The sequence below is a fragment of the Habropoda laboriosa genome, unplaced genomic scaffold, assembly GCF_001263275.1.
Source record: "Habropoda laboriosa isolate 0110345459 unplaced genomic scaffold, ASM126327v1 scaffold15, whole genome shotgun sequence".
In the NCBI taxonomy this organism is placed as follows: Eukaryota; Metazoa; Arthropoda; class Insecta; order Hymenoptera; family Apidae; genus Habropoda; species Habropoda laboriosa.
In genome coordinates, this window is record NW_017100141.1 from 1,195,093 (window position 1) to 1,210,975 (window position 15,883).

At 33.8% G+C, this 15,883-nt stretch overlaps 3 protein-coding genes across 3 annotated transcripts in view; 2 read left to right on the forward strand and 1 right to left on the reverse strand.

The window, feature by feature from the left end:
* Positions 1–708: 708 nt before the first annotated feature.
* On the forward strand, positions 709–2,153 carry LOC108571440 (lymphokine-activated killer T-cell-originated protein kinase; the record flags this gene model as incomplete). Its single annotated transcript, XM_017933488.1, has 6 exons — positions 709–832; positions 906–1,139; positions 1,224–1,517; positions 1,591–1,771; positions 1,877–1,926; positions 2,008–2,153. Coding segments are annotated over exons 1-6 (1,029 nt in total), but the record flags the coding sequence as incomplete, so codon positions are not given.
* Positions 2,154–2,355: 202 nt separating this feature from the next.
* Positions 2,356–15,883, reverse strand: part of LOC108571024 (ankyrin-1) — a 17,552-nt gene continuing 4,024 nt past the window's right edge. The window contains exons 4-16 of the mRNA XM_017932997.1: positions 11,528–11,626; positions 11,352–11,450; positions 11,017–11,214; positions 10,833–10,928; positions 10,479–10,649; positions 8,384–8,479; positions 8,194–8,287; positions 8,060–8,134; positions 3,065–3,262; positions 2,921–2,994; positions 2,708–2,845; positions 2,505–2,615; positions 2,356–2,427 (exon numbers count right to left, since the gene is read on the reverse strand). Coding sequence (XP_017788486.1) covers positions 2,356–2,427; positions 2,505–2,615; positions 2,708–2,845; positions 2,921–2,994; positions 3,065–3,262; positions 8,060–8,134; positions 8,194–8,287; positions 8,384–8,479; positions 10,479–10,649; positions 10,833–10,928; positions 11,017–11,214; positions 11,352–11,450; positions 11,528–11,626 — 1,521 coding nt within the window. The remainder of the gene's footprint in view (positions 2,428–2,504; positions 2,616–2,707; positions 2,846–2,920; positions 2,995–3,064; positions 3,263–8,059; positions 8,135–8,193; positions 8,288–8,383; positions 8,480–10,478; positions 10,650–10,832; positions 10,929–11,016; positions 11,215–11,351; positions 11,451–11,527; positions 11,627–15,883) is intronic.
* On the forward strand, positions 3,928–7,979 carry LOC108571015 (condensin-2 complex subunit D3-like). The gene is made up of 2 exons (XM_017932986.1): positions 3,928–7,466; positions 7,535–7,979. The coding sequence occupies exons 1-2, from the start codon at positions 3,928–3,930 to the stop codon at positions 7,977–7,979; spliced, it is 3,984 nt and encodes a 1,327-aa protein (XP_017788475.1).

Genomic DNA, 15,883 nt, shown 5'->3' on the forward strand with positions numbered 1-15,883 from the left:
CAAAACTGATCCATGGTGTCCGATCTTCCAAATCATCGAGTTCTGCTTCTGATGCACGGAACAAATAGTAAAAACAGGGCGTTCACGGTAATTTACTGCACAAAAAACTTGGCGAAAAAAAAAGAAATACGTGAATATAAGTCGGGAAAAGATGTTTATGTTCTATTAATAGCGTTAATCAAAGGTTAGTAAATTATCGAATGTTTATGACTGGGCTTTGCGATAAGGATGCTATTTTTTGAAACGTAAATGAATATATCATCGAAAAATATGCCATATGTACTGACATTGAATTATTCTAACAAAATACTGATTGTAAGAAGATAAATATCACTTTCTTTGTACTGTTCGAACGTAACTATTTAAATTCCCTTATTATTCACAGTGAAGGCGCTCTTTTCACGATGGCCAATAATAATAATTTGACATATAAATATGAAATGTTATGAATAATTGTTAGAATTATGTTTCTTTTTTTGCATAGTTCATAAGTACCGAAGATAGTTTGAAAAACATCCATAAAGAATTCAATAATGGAAAAAATTATTGTTTATTAGCAAAATTTAATACTGATAATTCCTCTCCTGTTAAAGCATTAAGTTGGCATTACTTACGCGTCAGTAAAGGAAGATTTTAAAAATCAACGGACTAACGGTAAAGAAACGTGACGGATTCAATTGGAATAATTTCCTCCTGTAATTTAGTACAATGAGTGAATTTAAGACACCGACGACAAAAAAATATAAAAGTCGTATGCAAGATAATCCGGAACTGCGAACACCCATTAAAATACCTGCTTCACCATTCCTAACACAAATAGGTTATGGATGTGGTAAAGGAATATGCACACTTTTGTTCGATACTGTTTCGTATTAACATTTTTTAATATTTACATATACTCTTAGGAGTTAATGTGTTTACTCTGGAACGTTCACCTAAAGTCGGTTTCTCTCGGTCACCATGGGCAATAAAGAAACGAAATCGCAAAATTGAAGATAATAAATATAACGAACGGATTCGTTTCGAAGCAGACGTACTTCGCAAATTAAACCATGAAAATATTGTTGGTTTTCGGGCTTTTGCAGAAATTTCGAACGGCGAGCCATGCTTGTTAATGGAAAAATTAGACTCTTCTTTAGGTAAAAATAATTCTACAAGAAGTACTTACAAGAAATTGCATAAAACTAAATATTCTTAACATTCATGTAATATGATTTCAATAGGTGATAAGATAGAACAAAGACTTGAATCTGGAGATGATCAATTTCCTGCTAATAACATTTTGAAAATAACATATGAAATTGTAAAAGGATTGGAATATTTGCATCATACTGCACACATTTTACATGGTGATATAAAAAGTTACAATGTATTAGTTTCTACTGATTATAAAATAGTTAAGTTATGTGATTTTGGAGTATCACTACCACTGACAGATTCTTTAGAAATTGATACTTCAAAAGGAAATTTTGTATATGTGGGAACAGAGTGTTGGAGTGCCCCAGAAATTATATTTGGTTAGTACATATTCTATGTGTGTGTATAATAATTGGAAGGAATATGTAGTTAACTATGAATTTGATTCTTCAGAGGATGGTCCTACTACAAATAAGGCTGACATTTGGGCATGTGGTCTTGTTGTTTGGGAAATGATAGCTTTGTCACCACCTCATGTAGATTCTTCAGAAATGGATGAATCTTGTTTGGATGATTCAGTGGTAGAAATACCAGTGAGAAATAATACATCAATGAATGAACATGATATTAGCATGTCATCACCTCATGTGGACTCTTCAGAAATGGATGAATCTTGTTTGGATGATTCAGTGGTAGAAATACCAGTGAGAAATAATACATCAATGAATGAGCATGATAGCATGGATGATAGTATTGGCTTCCTCAATGAAATGGTCAATAACAAATGTGGTAAGTACTTCAATAATGTTTAGTAAAACTTAGTAGTTTTTAGTAGATAGTATATCAAATTTATTACTTTAATGATCACAGGTACTCGTCCTCCATTACCGGCCATTAATTTAGGAAAAGAATATGAGAAAGTACTTGAAATATTTTTTGCATGTACTAGTATAAATTATAAACTTAGACCTAGTGCAAAAGGTCTTGCTAATTATTTTAGAAATTATGTATATAAAACGAATAAGTAATACATTTTTACTTTAAATAGTTGTTATATACAAATGTTTATAATTTTTAATATGACTGTGAAAAACATTAATAATATGTGACAACTATTTTTTTACTTTTCTAAATATATCGTTATTACCATTAACAAAATAAATACTTTCACTGTTATTTGTACAATAATGTTTCATTTTTACACAAAGTATATTTTCTCTATAAAAATATTATGATCAGCAACAATAAAATAATTATGATACTAATTATGATACTAAGCTTAATTTTTCTCTGAAAAAGAAAATATTTTACTTTTAATAATATTGCTATTTTGGCAAATATACATTTACTGTTTTTAGCATGAATACCTTTCTATATCTCTGACTTCTTTGTTCTGCTTTTTTGAGGCCAGTACGGCCACTATCTACATTATTTACTGTTGTTCCAGCAAAGTATTCTACACTATTTACATGCTCTCCCTGTAAAGAAAAGAAATGGACATTTTTATTTTCTGTATTTAAAAATTATTTGCAATTATTTACTTTATTTGATTTACTTTGAAAACACTTACTTGTTTTTCAATAAGAAATGCTATTTCAGTAAACATATCCCTAACTTCTGTAATGGATTTTTCTAATTTTAAAATATCACTATGCCTAGTTTGAATGTCTGACAATTGTTGTCTTGCAATTCTACTGTCTTCTAAAATCTATTTATAAAACAATTCGTGTTTATTTGAATTTTATAAAAGTTGATAATATAAAGGGGTAAATTTGACCCTTACATTATCAACAAACAAATTGTTTTCTTGAACATCAAGTAGTTTGTCCAGTTCTTCACTTGTAATATGTTTCCTGACTGAAAAATAAATAAAGAGTAATAAAAATATATTTAAATTAAAGTAATGCATTTCTCAAAGAAAACATACTTAACATTTTTTGTTGATGTAAAAGTATACGGCATTTTTCCTGATATCTTAACATAGATATGTTGTAATCTTCCATAATTTCGCAAAATAATCTTAACATCGTCGTATATTGTAACGTTTTAATTCGTACGTGTATTGGTCCCTCTCGCGCGCTAGCTAGAGTGAAATCATCAATGGAAGTAACATCTTTTCCCATTTCTGTAAAATATATGTCAAATTTTTAATAATTTACAAAGAACAAAATAAAATTTAATGTATAATTATTTAATTGATTACTTTTTCTAGTGCAAAATTCATCTTAATTTTTTATAACTCAATTTTTTAATATCACGTGATCTAATGTTTTATAAAATAATTATATGCGCGCAAAATATAGTTGGTCATGATCAATCAATGCATTCTCTTAATAATAAAATTTAACTGTACTGTATTTTTTTTTACTATGCACTTATCATATCAGTTATTCGATAAAACGCGGGACTGCTGTTTATATTTATATAAAATTACATCATGTGAAAGTATACATAGTATGTCGCAATGTTTTACGTTGCACTTCACAGTGAATCTAATTGGATAATCAGTTTCCCGCTTTCGAATGGACGCCAAAGTCCCTTATACAATTTCTTATAGCTTCTACGAAATGTTTCGTGATAAACCTTCAACGAAGATTTCTGTTGGTGCACACCATAATGAAATAATAAAGTTGTTATCGATACGTACTCAGAAAATGATAACCTGAAACCATAATTTTTCTTTATCAAATGATAAGTTAAGGTTATGTTTACATTTGCAAGATAGTTAAAGAAATGTGATAATAATTGTAGTTTCGTTTAAAATGATTTAAACTGAATGCAATTGTTACCATGGAGTCTTTAAAAATATTCGACAATTTTAAATTCAGTGATTTAAATGAAGACTGGATTCAATCCATTTGGGATAAAGAATTTATGATATACAATGAACCACCTGATGAGTACCTCATGTTTTTAGAGAGTGAAGACATGAGATTACTTCTGCATGAATCTTGCATGGTTGTGAAAGATTGGCTAGAAGAAGGTACAAATCAGAATGATTTTGAAAATTGTTCTGAAATATCTTGGAACACATTGATTATTATGGATATAAAGGTGCGTGCTTTATTAGCTATACTGGGTTATATAATAAAAACAGGTCAGAGTAAAGAAGCTGATGTGGACTCAAGACAATCATGTCTGTATGCTACTAGCTTATATTTTGTGCTTTTGGCAATACCTGGTAGCAGTGCATTTAATGTATTTCATCCAAATTTATATCAACATGCTATAGAGACACTCAAAATAAGTTCTGAGCAATTACAACCTCCTATTAAGAAACGTAATAAAACAATGAATTTAGATGATTTAAGTATGATGGAGGAATCAGTGAATGAAAGCATTACTCTTTCTTCCAATGAAAAGGAAATTCTTATACAAAATTTAAATATCATCATTTGCAACCTTATTATGATGATAAAATCATTTTGGTTTAAAGATCATGTGCAATCCTTAGATATTACTATATATGGGTTACTTGAAGTAACAAAGATAGAGGATGATTGCATGGCCTCTTACTATTGTAATAAACAAGTAAGCACTTTGGAAGCTTCATTGCCACAAAATGCTTATGCAGCTTTGCAAGAATTATGTGATAATAAACATGGACCTGTTAAAGTAACTATAACATTTATAGTAAAGTATATATTACCTCGTTTGCTGTATGGCCCTATGGATACCCAAGCAAAATTTATTACAAATATACGTGAGCACACTATAAATTTTTTAAAAGATTTACTATATGCATATGAGAAAGAAGCTAAAACTGCAATACTAACACTGGTACAACATCTGATGCTAAAATGTCCAGATAGACTTGAAGCTCGTCAAAAACAAGCTAGTGTGTTAGTAAAGCTCCTTAGAATATGTAAACAAAATATTGCACTAGAAGCCTTTAAGGACTTAATGCTATTATCACATCATTCAAAGATACCTTTTAGATTATTTGCTCAAGAAGTAATTGGAAAATTATTTGAATCCTTTTTCATGAATTGCAATATAGCAGATAGTTTAAAAATTAGAATAAAGAGAGTACTCTTTGCAATTGCATTGAGCAGATGTATGGATTGTTCAAGTATGGTAAGAGGAAAAGCCATGGCAATAATTGCTGACTTCACAGACTCTAACAATGAAATAGACAAAGCAATATTTCAAACTATATTTGAAAAATCCGATCCAACTAAGAAGTTTCCCACATTTCTTGACATGAAGGATGCTTTATCAGAAGATATTGACTTGTTACCAGGATTAAATGCTCTAATAACTATGCTGACAGAGCGAATAGAAGATGAAAGGGCAATGGTACGAAAAAGTACATTACTAATATTAAAAAATTTGACTATAACATTTCCATCTCTCATACACAAAGTGCTACCTATAATTAATCATAGATGTAGAGATCCAACATTAATAGTACGCCGATTTGCTGTACAAGTTCTATCCCAACTTGTACAACAATTTCCAGATAATTCTCTACTTTTAGATGAATGGGTAGAAGCTGTTGTACCACAAATATTTGATATTGAAATCAAAGTACAAGAAAAGGTGCTAGAATATTTACAAGAGTTATTATTAAATAAAATAAAAAATGTTTCTATGAGTGCTGATAATACTGCAAGTGATTTGCCATGGAAAATTTTAAATACCATAACTAATCTGAAAATGAGAAAACATTTATCAAAAGCCTGTAGCCTATGGATTAGAAGTGGTATTATCACTAACACTGTAATAAAAAATATACAGTCTCATATTGGGACAAATAATAATATAGAAGCTTGGGTTTTCTTAGTTGCATTGGCTGAAAATACCAACTTACCAAATATGGACAAATATTTTTTAAACTACAAGGAAATTGTTGCAGAAAATAATTTTTGCACTAGTCTAGTTTTGCAAGTCTTAAGATATTCTTGGAAGTCTTTAGATCTTGAAATTTTAGAACATCTGCATATATATCTATACAAACGCCTACAACAATTTGAAATTAACTTTGGTTTAATTAGTATATGTTTGGACATTATACACAACATAATTCACTATTTAAGTCCAGATAAAAATAATTTACTGGAATCAAATATGGTAAATCTGATAAAGATTTCAGAGATAGAAATTGCAAAAATTTTTAAAAGTGAGAATGAAGCTTTAGAAGCAGCACCCAACTATTTAAAAGCTATGTTTACAATGGGATATGCAACACTTTTATGCACATATAAAATTTCACCATTAACATTACGAATTTTGCAAGGATTTTTATTAGAGTGGGAAGCACTGCCAGAAGTAATAAAAGAAATAGAACAACTTCAAGCTTCAGCAGTTGTTATTCTTGGTCAACAAGCAATGAGAGATCGCGATGTTGCAAAAGAAGTAGTTCCAATATTTGGTAGATTAATGAGACAAGAAACAAATCTAAATTCAATCGCTCAAATTGCCGTGAAAATAAACGTTGCGAAAGCTTTAGCTGATATATGCATTAGATTTACTGCATTAGTTGAACCATACTTGTCAGACATGTGTGTAAGTATGAAGGATTCAAGTCCACAAGTAAGAGAAGCTATTGTGGTGATATTCATCCAACTACTTCTTGAAGATTATATAAAAATGAAGGGTCCTTTCTTCTTTCATATATTAACAATGTTGTCAGATTCAGACGACATGATACGTGAATTAACCATTTTTCTGATAGAGGAGCGACTTTTAACAAAGAATAAAACATTAATATCACAACAATTTTTACAAAGCATATATCATTATAATAATTATCAATCTCAGCATAAAATTTGTCATCATAGAATGCGTGAAAATGAAAAAAAAACTTTAACACTTCCTGGAAAGATAAATGAAAATAAACGTAGAGCAATTTATAATTTCATGTTGGATCATTTAGATCCTCCAGGAAAGATAAAATTACTTGTAAAAGTAACTAGTCAGATACTCGGTGGAACTTACGTCGATGCAATTGACGTTAAAAAAGAAGAAGGAGCATACGTTCTAAGAGATGCATTGTATATAATTAGTAACTATCGTTTACGTCCGTCATCTTTCAACAGACATGTTGATGATGACCAACAGGAATATGAAGAATCTACAGTTCAAACAATTTCTCCAGCTTCTAATGCAATTACTATTATTATTGAAGGGATAAAAAAACATGGCTTAGAAGTTCTGTTACCTGTATTGATAAAACTTAGAATAAAGTTATCTGGTCTAAAATCTCCAGTAGAAAATGATGTAAAACAGATTTTGGTTAAAACGTACTCTGAATATAACAAAGATCAATTATTAAACATATTAAATGAATATCCAAAACTGGAAAAGGAAATAGAGCAATTTAGAAAGTATGTATAAATTCGTCTGGTACTGATATGTATATTACTGATTATTGACTAATTGCAATATATTTCAGACAACTGGAAGAAACTAGACTTGACAATGAGAATTTTACTGATGAAGAAACTTCACCATCAGGGAGTAATAATCAGAACACATCTATCAAAACTTTAGATATATCATCACCTATTCTACAGCCTACAGTTTCATTACAACATATTCTGATTTCTCAATTGTCAAATTGTAGGAGTACAGCAGCAAATTCTGTTTCACCAACCAGTTTTTTAGATGGTTGGAGTTCTCCAATATGTTCAACACCAATTTTAGATCCACAACCTGGTCCTAGTACAAGTACACCCTACCCATACTGTGACTTTGATTCTAATAGTACTGTTGGTCATACTAAAAGAGCTAGAAGACTTCCGACTTTTTTTCCGAATGAAAAGGAACTAAGTAGTTTCCACTATAACACGAGGAGAAAACATATTTTTCAAGTTCAAGATGATAGTGAGTCTGATTAGGATAAGTAAGACAAATTATTTTTGTTTCTTTGTTTTTATTTGATGGTGTACTATAGAGAAACGCGAAAAAGAATACCTACCTCTTAATTTTCGTTGGATACGAAATGAAGTTTGTGAAATAGTATGTGTTCGACTTTCCAATTCTTTTTGTATACCTGAAATATGCGAATCGTTAATTATTAAGTAAGCACAACATTTGGTATTTCGATCTTACCTTTATTACTGTATGATAAAACGTTATTATGTAAATCCTTTACAATCGTGACGTTTTCAACGACAAGTTGAATTAAACCTCGAACTTCTTCAACCTATATTAATATTATTTATATATCTGTTGCCAATGTAAAAGTCTGTGATATTTAAACGATGACACACATGTATATGTATGTATTATATATACGTACTTCGTCCAATACTTCTTGTAATTTTTTATTTTGGGACATTTGAATGTGCACATCTTGTAAAAATCCTTTACCAAATGTAGTGCTACTATTTTGACACTAAAAAAAAAAAATAGAAAGAAACGTTACACCATATATTTATTTTTCCATAGAAAATGAAGCATTAAAAATAATATTTTGAAATTGATGAAAAAATGCTTTAGTTTAAAACGAATAGGGTTAATTATTTGTCAATGTGTAGTGTGGTAGGTTTTACTGATTATTTTATTAACATAACACTTTCTTAATTTAATATCACAATGTAAGTGATAATTTTCATATGCCGAATGATAAAGATACTAACGGCACGTAACTCCGGCATTCGATCGCGGACCATGATTGGTATTGCTTGAGAATCAGTGCGTTACTGATAATCCAGTGAATCGAGCACATAAAGTATATTTTCTGTTATCTATCTTATCAGTATAATAGAGATAATTGATAAAATTCATCGTGACGATGGCATCGTTACTTATAATTGATCACGTATATTTTGCAAAGACCAATTAAATATGTTCGCGCGTACGTCTACTTTTTTTAACTGTTTGACACGCTTCACAGTTAAACTGCATTACTTTGCTTAGAAGATGCTTTGCATCTAAAATGAAATAGGAAATAGGCACTTAGCAGCTGGGTTACAAGGACGGCTTCGACGTGAATTACACACCTTTGACTCGATCTTTTATCCATTTCTTTTTTTGTTACGATTGCAATACTATTTATGTTTTAAAACTACTATGGTACATTTTCTGCACGTACATAATATTCTTAACTTTTTCTTTTAACAATTTGACAATTTTTTTTATTAAAGTTACGGTATGCATCATGCAATGTGAAAAAGCATGCGAAATAATGATATATATTAATATGAATATAAAACAAAAACTATTTGTGAAATATAATTTTTGTTTAAATTAAAAGCAAATTGTTTTGTTTTACTTTAGTAACATATTTAATATAATAAACAAGTAACGATATAATGTTACTCGAAAACATATTTCGGATTAAGACATGTCAAAAAGTACAATTAAAATTTAGATAAAATCTAAATAAAATTTAATCGACTCTGTGATATTAAACAAAGAAAAAAAATTATTGAATATGTATACACAAACTGTACCGTTATTATAAGGAATGGTTAGTAATAGATATGGAAATTTGTTCTTTATATTATTCAGAATTTTTATACTAAATGCATTAGTGTTTGTCATTTCAAGAACATTATCGGCATAAATAAATACGGAACTTTGGGAAAACAGTAAATGTATTTATTATATTATAAAGTAACATCAAACAAGCAATTATAAATATATTTCATTGATTTCATATCTAAATAAAACATCTTAATATCACCACAGAGAATAGCTTAAGAACATAAAATATATTTTCTCTTTTTTCTCCTATAAATAATACCTTTCTTTCTTTTCTGTGCGTACCACGCTAACTCTATAAAACATATAAACCAACAGGAAGAAATAGATATAGTACTAAAAAATTATTATTTAATTTCACTTTCTTTTTCAAGGCAAATCAATCAGTCTTATAGAACCCTCAATTAGAACAAAATGATTGCATTATTCAAAGGTACATGTATATTACGTTTATGTAACCACGAGTTCAGTGTTAACAAGATATATATAATTCTATCGTAAAAACAACTTAGATGTACTTTGTATATATATATAGATATCTCTAAATATATGTACACCGAAAATAACAGTGTTAAGAAAATGACGGAGTTTCGAACCACAGTCTTGCAAATGCAATAAAGATCAATATTCTGTTCAAGTTTTAATCTTGTTTAACGTTACGCGAAACATGATAAGATTGCACTTACTTGATCATCCCGTTTACAAACTGTGTCTAATATAGTACATTCGATTTGTAACATGTGTATATGTATATATATATTACATTCTGTTTTTAGAAATACTGATCTCTTCCACTGGTCTATATTTTTTTCTCCCCTCCTTACGTCTTCTTCACCTTATTAATTTCTACTTTAATGGGCGGATAATAAGTGGGGACTCTGCTAAGACGTTCCTGTTCGCGCTTTAACTTTATCTTTCAGATAATTGGCAACCTGCGTTTGCGAGTGTCTAATTGCTAATTGCAGGGGTGTAACACCTTCCTGGTTCACAAGTAAAGGATCCGCTCCTGCGCCTACCAGTTGCCTTGCAACAGTCATTTGTCCAGTTAAAGCTGCCGCATGCAATGCACTTTCACCGTTCTGAAACGAGCAATTATATCTTTTGTTGTAATCTCAAATTGATCAATAGAAAAGAATAAACATCAGTTACTGTTACATCCGACATTGTTTTATTTTCTTTACTGGACCTATAACTTGCAAAACTGTTTTCACGTTTTGCGTCAACAAGTTCAAGTTCCCGTGTAAAGAGATACGTTTACTCACTGGAAGAATACCAAGAGATGGGCGGTACTTGAGTAGCTCACCGACAACGGCGGTATGGCCCTTGTGTGCCGCTTTGAACAGCGGGGTCGCGCCATCCTACAAAAGAAAAACACTTCAGACTCGGCCATTCTTTTGAAAAGTCGATTCCAGACTTCTTCCCTTTGTCCGATCGTTCTCGACTTACATGTCTGGTGGCATCGACCTTCGCACCAGCTTTCAAAAGCCTCCTCACAACATGATCGTGTCCCATTTGCGCTCCTATCCATAAAGGCGTGGCACCGTCGGTTCTTGCAGCGTCCGTTTTTGCACCGTGCTCCAGCAGAACCTCCAGGATGCGCACGTGGCCGTTCTGTGCGGCGATGAACAACGGGGTTGCACCATCCTGTCGATTCCAAACAAGTTGTTACACTTTTTTTTCGTTCTCAATCTTACGGTTGTTAACCAAGGTACTAAAAATAACACTTCTAGATTAGGTAGGTGACATTTTTTCACGATGAAACCTGAACGGATCTGGCTCACCTTCATGTAAGCGTTCGGATTGGCGCCTCTTTCGATCAGACCTTCCACAACATCTAAGTGACCGCACTGACACGCAACGAAAAGTGGGGTACCGCCGTCCTGTAATTCCGATCAGAAATCGTCCATCGTTTCTCTATCACCTGACTCGAGAATTTCTTTATCTCGTTCCAACTTACTATGCTACAAGAATCGACAATGGCACCGTGCTCCAATAGAAGGCTGACAATGTCCATGTAGCCACCCTGGGCAGCGAAGAACAACGCCGTAGTGCCGGTCTAAAAATAAGAAGTAATAAAATATAAAATATTCAGTTTCGTCCGGAGGGAGGAAAAGTAATGTTACATAAATGCACCATTGTTCGTTTCTAGAATAACTTCGAGAGATATCGATTAAGAAAAGAATAACGATTACCGAAAAAGCACATCGACATCGATTATCGATAAAAAGAAAACACTCAAAATGGAGGCTATCGAAGAAACAATGCAATGCTTCTATATGTATACTTAAAAAAAAAAAAATTGTTTTTTAAATTGTAAATGACGTTTTATATAAGTAAATAAAAAAAATCCAAACTTTCAACCGATTATTTTAAATGTCAAACATCCTACACGTCGCCAAATAACCCAACGATGCACATTCACCATCTAAATGTCACGTTCTGTTCAAGTTCCGCGTGCATATGACTCTCCCGTTTGAATAGGCCATGAATTTTGCATTTTATTGTTCCCGATGTACCAGACACGCCTTTCCACCCATGTAAAATCCAATCTGAATTTGTTCCGTGTTATTACAATCAGCCAGACAGAGTTTTTACTGTGACGGTAACATCTGCGGGTAATTGACAGTGAGAGCGACATCCTGTCGCCTTTGCCGCGACATCGTCCCTATTATAATGCAGCATAGGTGTACTTCCTTGCGTCTTCAAAGAATCGAAGCCTTATCTCTTTTGCACAATGTCCGCGAAGGAGTTGATGTATTATAGGTTCGACTCTATTCTCATCGTGGTAAAATATTCCTGCTATTATCGTGTAAATATTCAATATCCGTTAATAGATTCAACGACAACTGGCTATTGAATAAACGGTATAAAGCCTTCAATTATAAATGTCTATATACGATAGTATCGATGACATATTACGTGTATGATCGCGTGATCGTAATAAAACACGATATACTTGGGATAAATAGCTCTTAAAAAGAAAAAGAGGTTACTATCGATCCAAGCAGAGACATCGGTGTCCCATATTATATTTTTCGGGGTCAGATTCGCCGAAAGCTGCAACCAAGCCAAGTTCCGAATAAATGAATAAAAAGAGACCGATTTCGAATGGAATATCTATCCATCGGTAAAGGAGAGAAAGTGCCGTTGTGTGTGTCTCGAATATCCACGAAAGGAACAGCCGTGTGTCAGGACCGATGCAGGCCGAACCTGTTCGAATACCAAGCCTCATGCACTTTCACTGACGTTGTTCCTTCGCCTTCGGACATCGATGATCGCTGGTTGAAAAAAATCATTCCAATCGATTTGTCGTTCGAATCGACCTAACCTATCCTCCCTTCGATAGAACGTATTATTTTTTTTCCTTTTGGTCGCACATAGAAATTGCTAGAGCGTTCCTGGATGCACACACGTTCCATGGAGTCCCGGTGTTCTCCGAACCGTGTCAAGCCAGGAGACATAATACCTATCCATTACAAAACCGCAGAAATTCTATAACGGCGATCAACCTGTCCATCTAGTCACAGCCAACAGTCGCCGCCGCGGTTGTAATTTTTCTTCCACACAACCAGCACTCAATCAAGTGTGCAGCACCACACGCTCGAGTATCGGTGGTCCTTGGGAATTTGTATTATCGATGAAGGATCTTCTTCTTGCATTTATATATAATTCTATATCAGCCATTAACTAATTACTATTGTAAAAATTAACCCCCCCCCCCTTCATTTTTATATATATCCCGATTTTCTTGAGGGGGTAAACATGTATATATAACTCCGCGGTTGACAAAGAGCACGCGAGAAAGGAATTCGCCGAAAAGCCATCTGGTGTGGGTTTCCCGAAACATTTGCAGGTAAGTGCGGATGCCAAATGCAAATCCTGCGGTGCAACTCACGAGCAACACATAAAGTGGGACGATATAAAAGGTCAAAGTTATTTTCGGTGCGTTTTATGGCAGACCTCTCGGGTTAATTAATTTGTAGGAACGCGGGTGAACGCGGTAATTAGTGGCAAATGGTGCATGGTACCTGCGCGCCGCGCGATGCACCCTGTGGCCCTCGGCGCACAACACACGATCCTATCAATTAATCCGCGGCATTCAAATAGGGAGGAAAAAGAAGGATGCTCGAACGGATGGCGGGCATCGTCGATTTATAATGAACTTGTTACTTCCTGCGAGCGATCTGCGCTTTCCAGCACATGCTATTTCAACGCCTGTTTATACGATACAATACACGCTTTCGCATGCTACGACCATCGGGTGCTCGTTTATTTGAAATTCTTATGAAGCACCGGTGAAGTTTGGAAAATTTCCGCCGCCTAGCTACTCGGGAATACCGATCTCACATCTTTTACTAGCGGAGGTTACGTTACCATGCTTATGTTACGGTAAAAATAGAGAATCTCGAGAAAAATAAATTTTTCGATCGTTTCTTTTTTTTCTCGTGGAAATTCGCTAGTTTCGTAAACGACGAAAATAAAATCTAGTGACGTAGGCATACGGTACTTCCTCGAACTTGTGATTCAAGCAGCTGATATTTCAAGCAATATACATACATATATGTGCTCAAGATAAGATTTCGATAAGCAGCTGTGGTAGATAAAGGGTCTTCACTTTTGGGAGATGTTTAAACATAACCAAAAAATCGTATCATTCAATGGCACTCCTAAATACCTACTAAATATCTCACACACCACAGGATGTCTTATCTCAAACAGGCCAGCCTAATCACCGACGACGGAAGACGATCGAAATAAATTTCACGTTTAATTTTAACTTTAAGAGTCAAAGTTAATTTCAAGGTTATATTATTATGCATCTCTGAGCGTATTTTAATGCGAGATATTAATAAGCGAGAGAAAAAAAAGAAGTATCTATATGCGAAAAAAAATTAATAACCTTGAAAACTTCGAAAAAAAATAACCTTGCAACAAATTATTTATATTTGTCCTTTGATATCATTGAAATGGCATATGAAATATTTGTCGTATCGTCACAACTGAAGGAGATACGTAAGTGATGTGCATTTCAGCTGAAACACCCTGTATAATATATCAAGTTAATCGATCTAAATTAAGACAATCGACCTAGCTGATCCTTCAGAGTACTCTTCGCGTTTGAGGAAGTGATTTGAGTAAACACGGCTCGTCGGTAGAATCCGCGAAATTCGATATCTTCGGTAACGAGATATCCGTAGTAACTGTTGAAAAGTTCGTTTGAACCGGTCGAAAGTCTGTTTTCTCGAACGAGGCCAAACTTAAGGCATCAGTGTGTCACGAACGCCCACGCACGATTTTCAAGTTGATACCGGCAATTTGTTGCAGTGAGGCGCGTTTAGAGTCCACGTGAGTGGTTCTGCGCGGCCGGTCGCGTATTACGGCAGACGTCGCCTTCTGAAAACGCATTAGAGGCACGCGAGATCGCGTACACCGCGGTGCAACCTAACGTGCCTCGCTTCAGCAACCTTGAACACGCGTACACATGCATCCACGCACGTACACATAGTACTTACACGGTTGTACTTTATGCGGCTATATACCGGGGGGGTATTTACGAGGCGAAATATTCGTATCCAGGTCGCGCTTTTTAGAAACCGTAGAACGAGCGTGACTAATTGACCGACGTTAATCAATTCGCGTTCAGCCTCTCGAGACGCAATCGGCCACTCCTGTTGCAGATTCGGCCATTTACTTTTCCTGAATTGCCAACTTTATCTCACACGATAGTAATGTTAATTAGACATTCTTTTGGAAGTCGTACATCTTTAAGGAGGCGATTCGTTTCGGTATATTTGTGTTGAAAAGATGAACATCGGATTTTTTTCTTCTCTTTTTTTCGTTAATTAAGAATTTTTTTAGCGCGTCGTGATATTTGAGAAATTTAAGAAAGTTGTTTAATACGGCTATCTAAAGAGAACAAATCTCAAAGAAATGCCCAATATTCCGATTGAACCTCGGATTCGTTATGCTGGCCGTTTCGTTCGAAAAGCCTCGGCATGATTATAAGGAACGTTCCTCACGAATCATCGTGCCTAATTAAAAAGGATCCTCTAAGTAAGCCTATTTTCTAACCATGGAAAACGAAACAGTCACGATACTCGTTGGATTTAAGAAGAAGAAGAAGAAGAAAAAGAAGAAGAAGAAGAAGAAGAAGAAGGCTAGACATTCTAATATCTCGACTTGAATTAGAAACTCGACTATCAACCGAATAATCGAGCGAGTTACGATCGCTGACTCGCAGGTACAAGCAGAACACGGTCCGCGGCTAATTACGCCTCGCCTGCATTTACATTCGACCGTGTCTACTTTTCCT

What these genes read in the sequence shown, in the direction of transcription:
- LOC108571015 (XM_017932986.1), top strand. Translation starts at nt 3,928, where the DNA reads ATGGAGTCTTTAAAAATATTCGACAATTTTAAATTCAGTGATTTAAAT. An exon ending in GAAATAGAGCAATTTAGAAA is followed by an intron (nt 7,467 to 7,534) that starts GTATGTATAAAT and finishes AATATATTTCAG; the next exon opens with ACAACTGGAAGAAACTAGAC.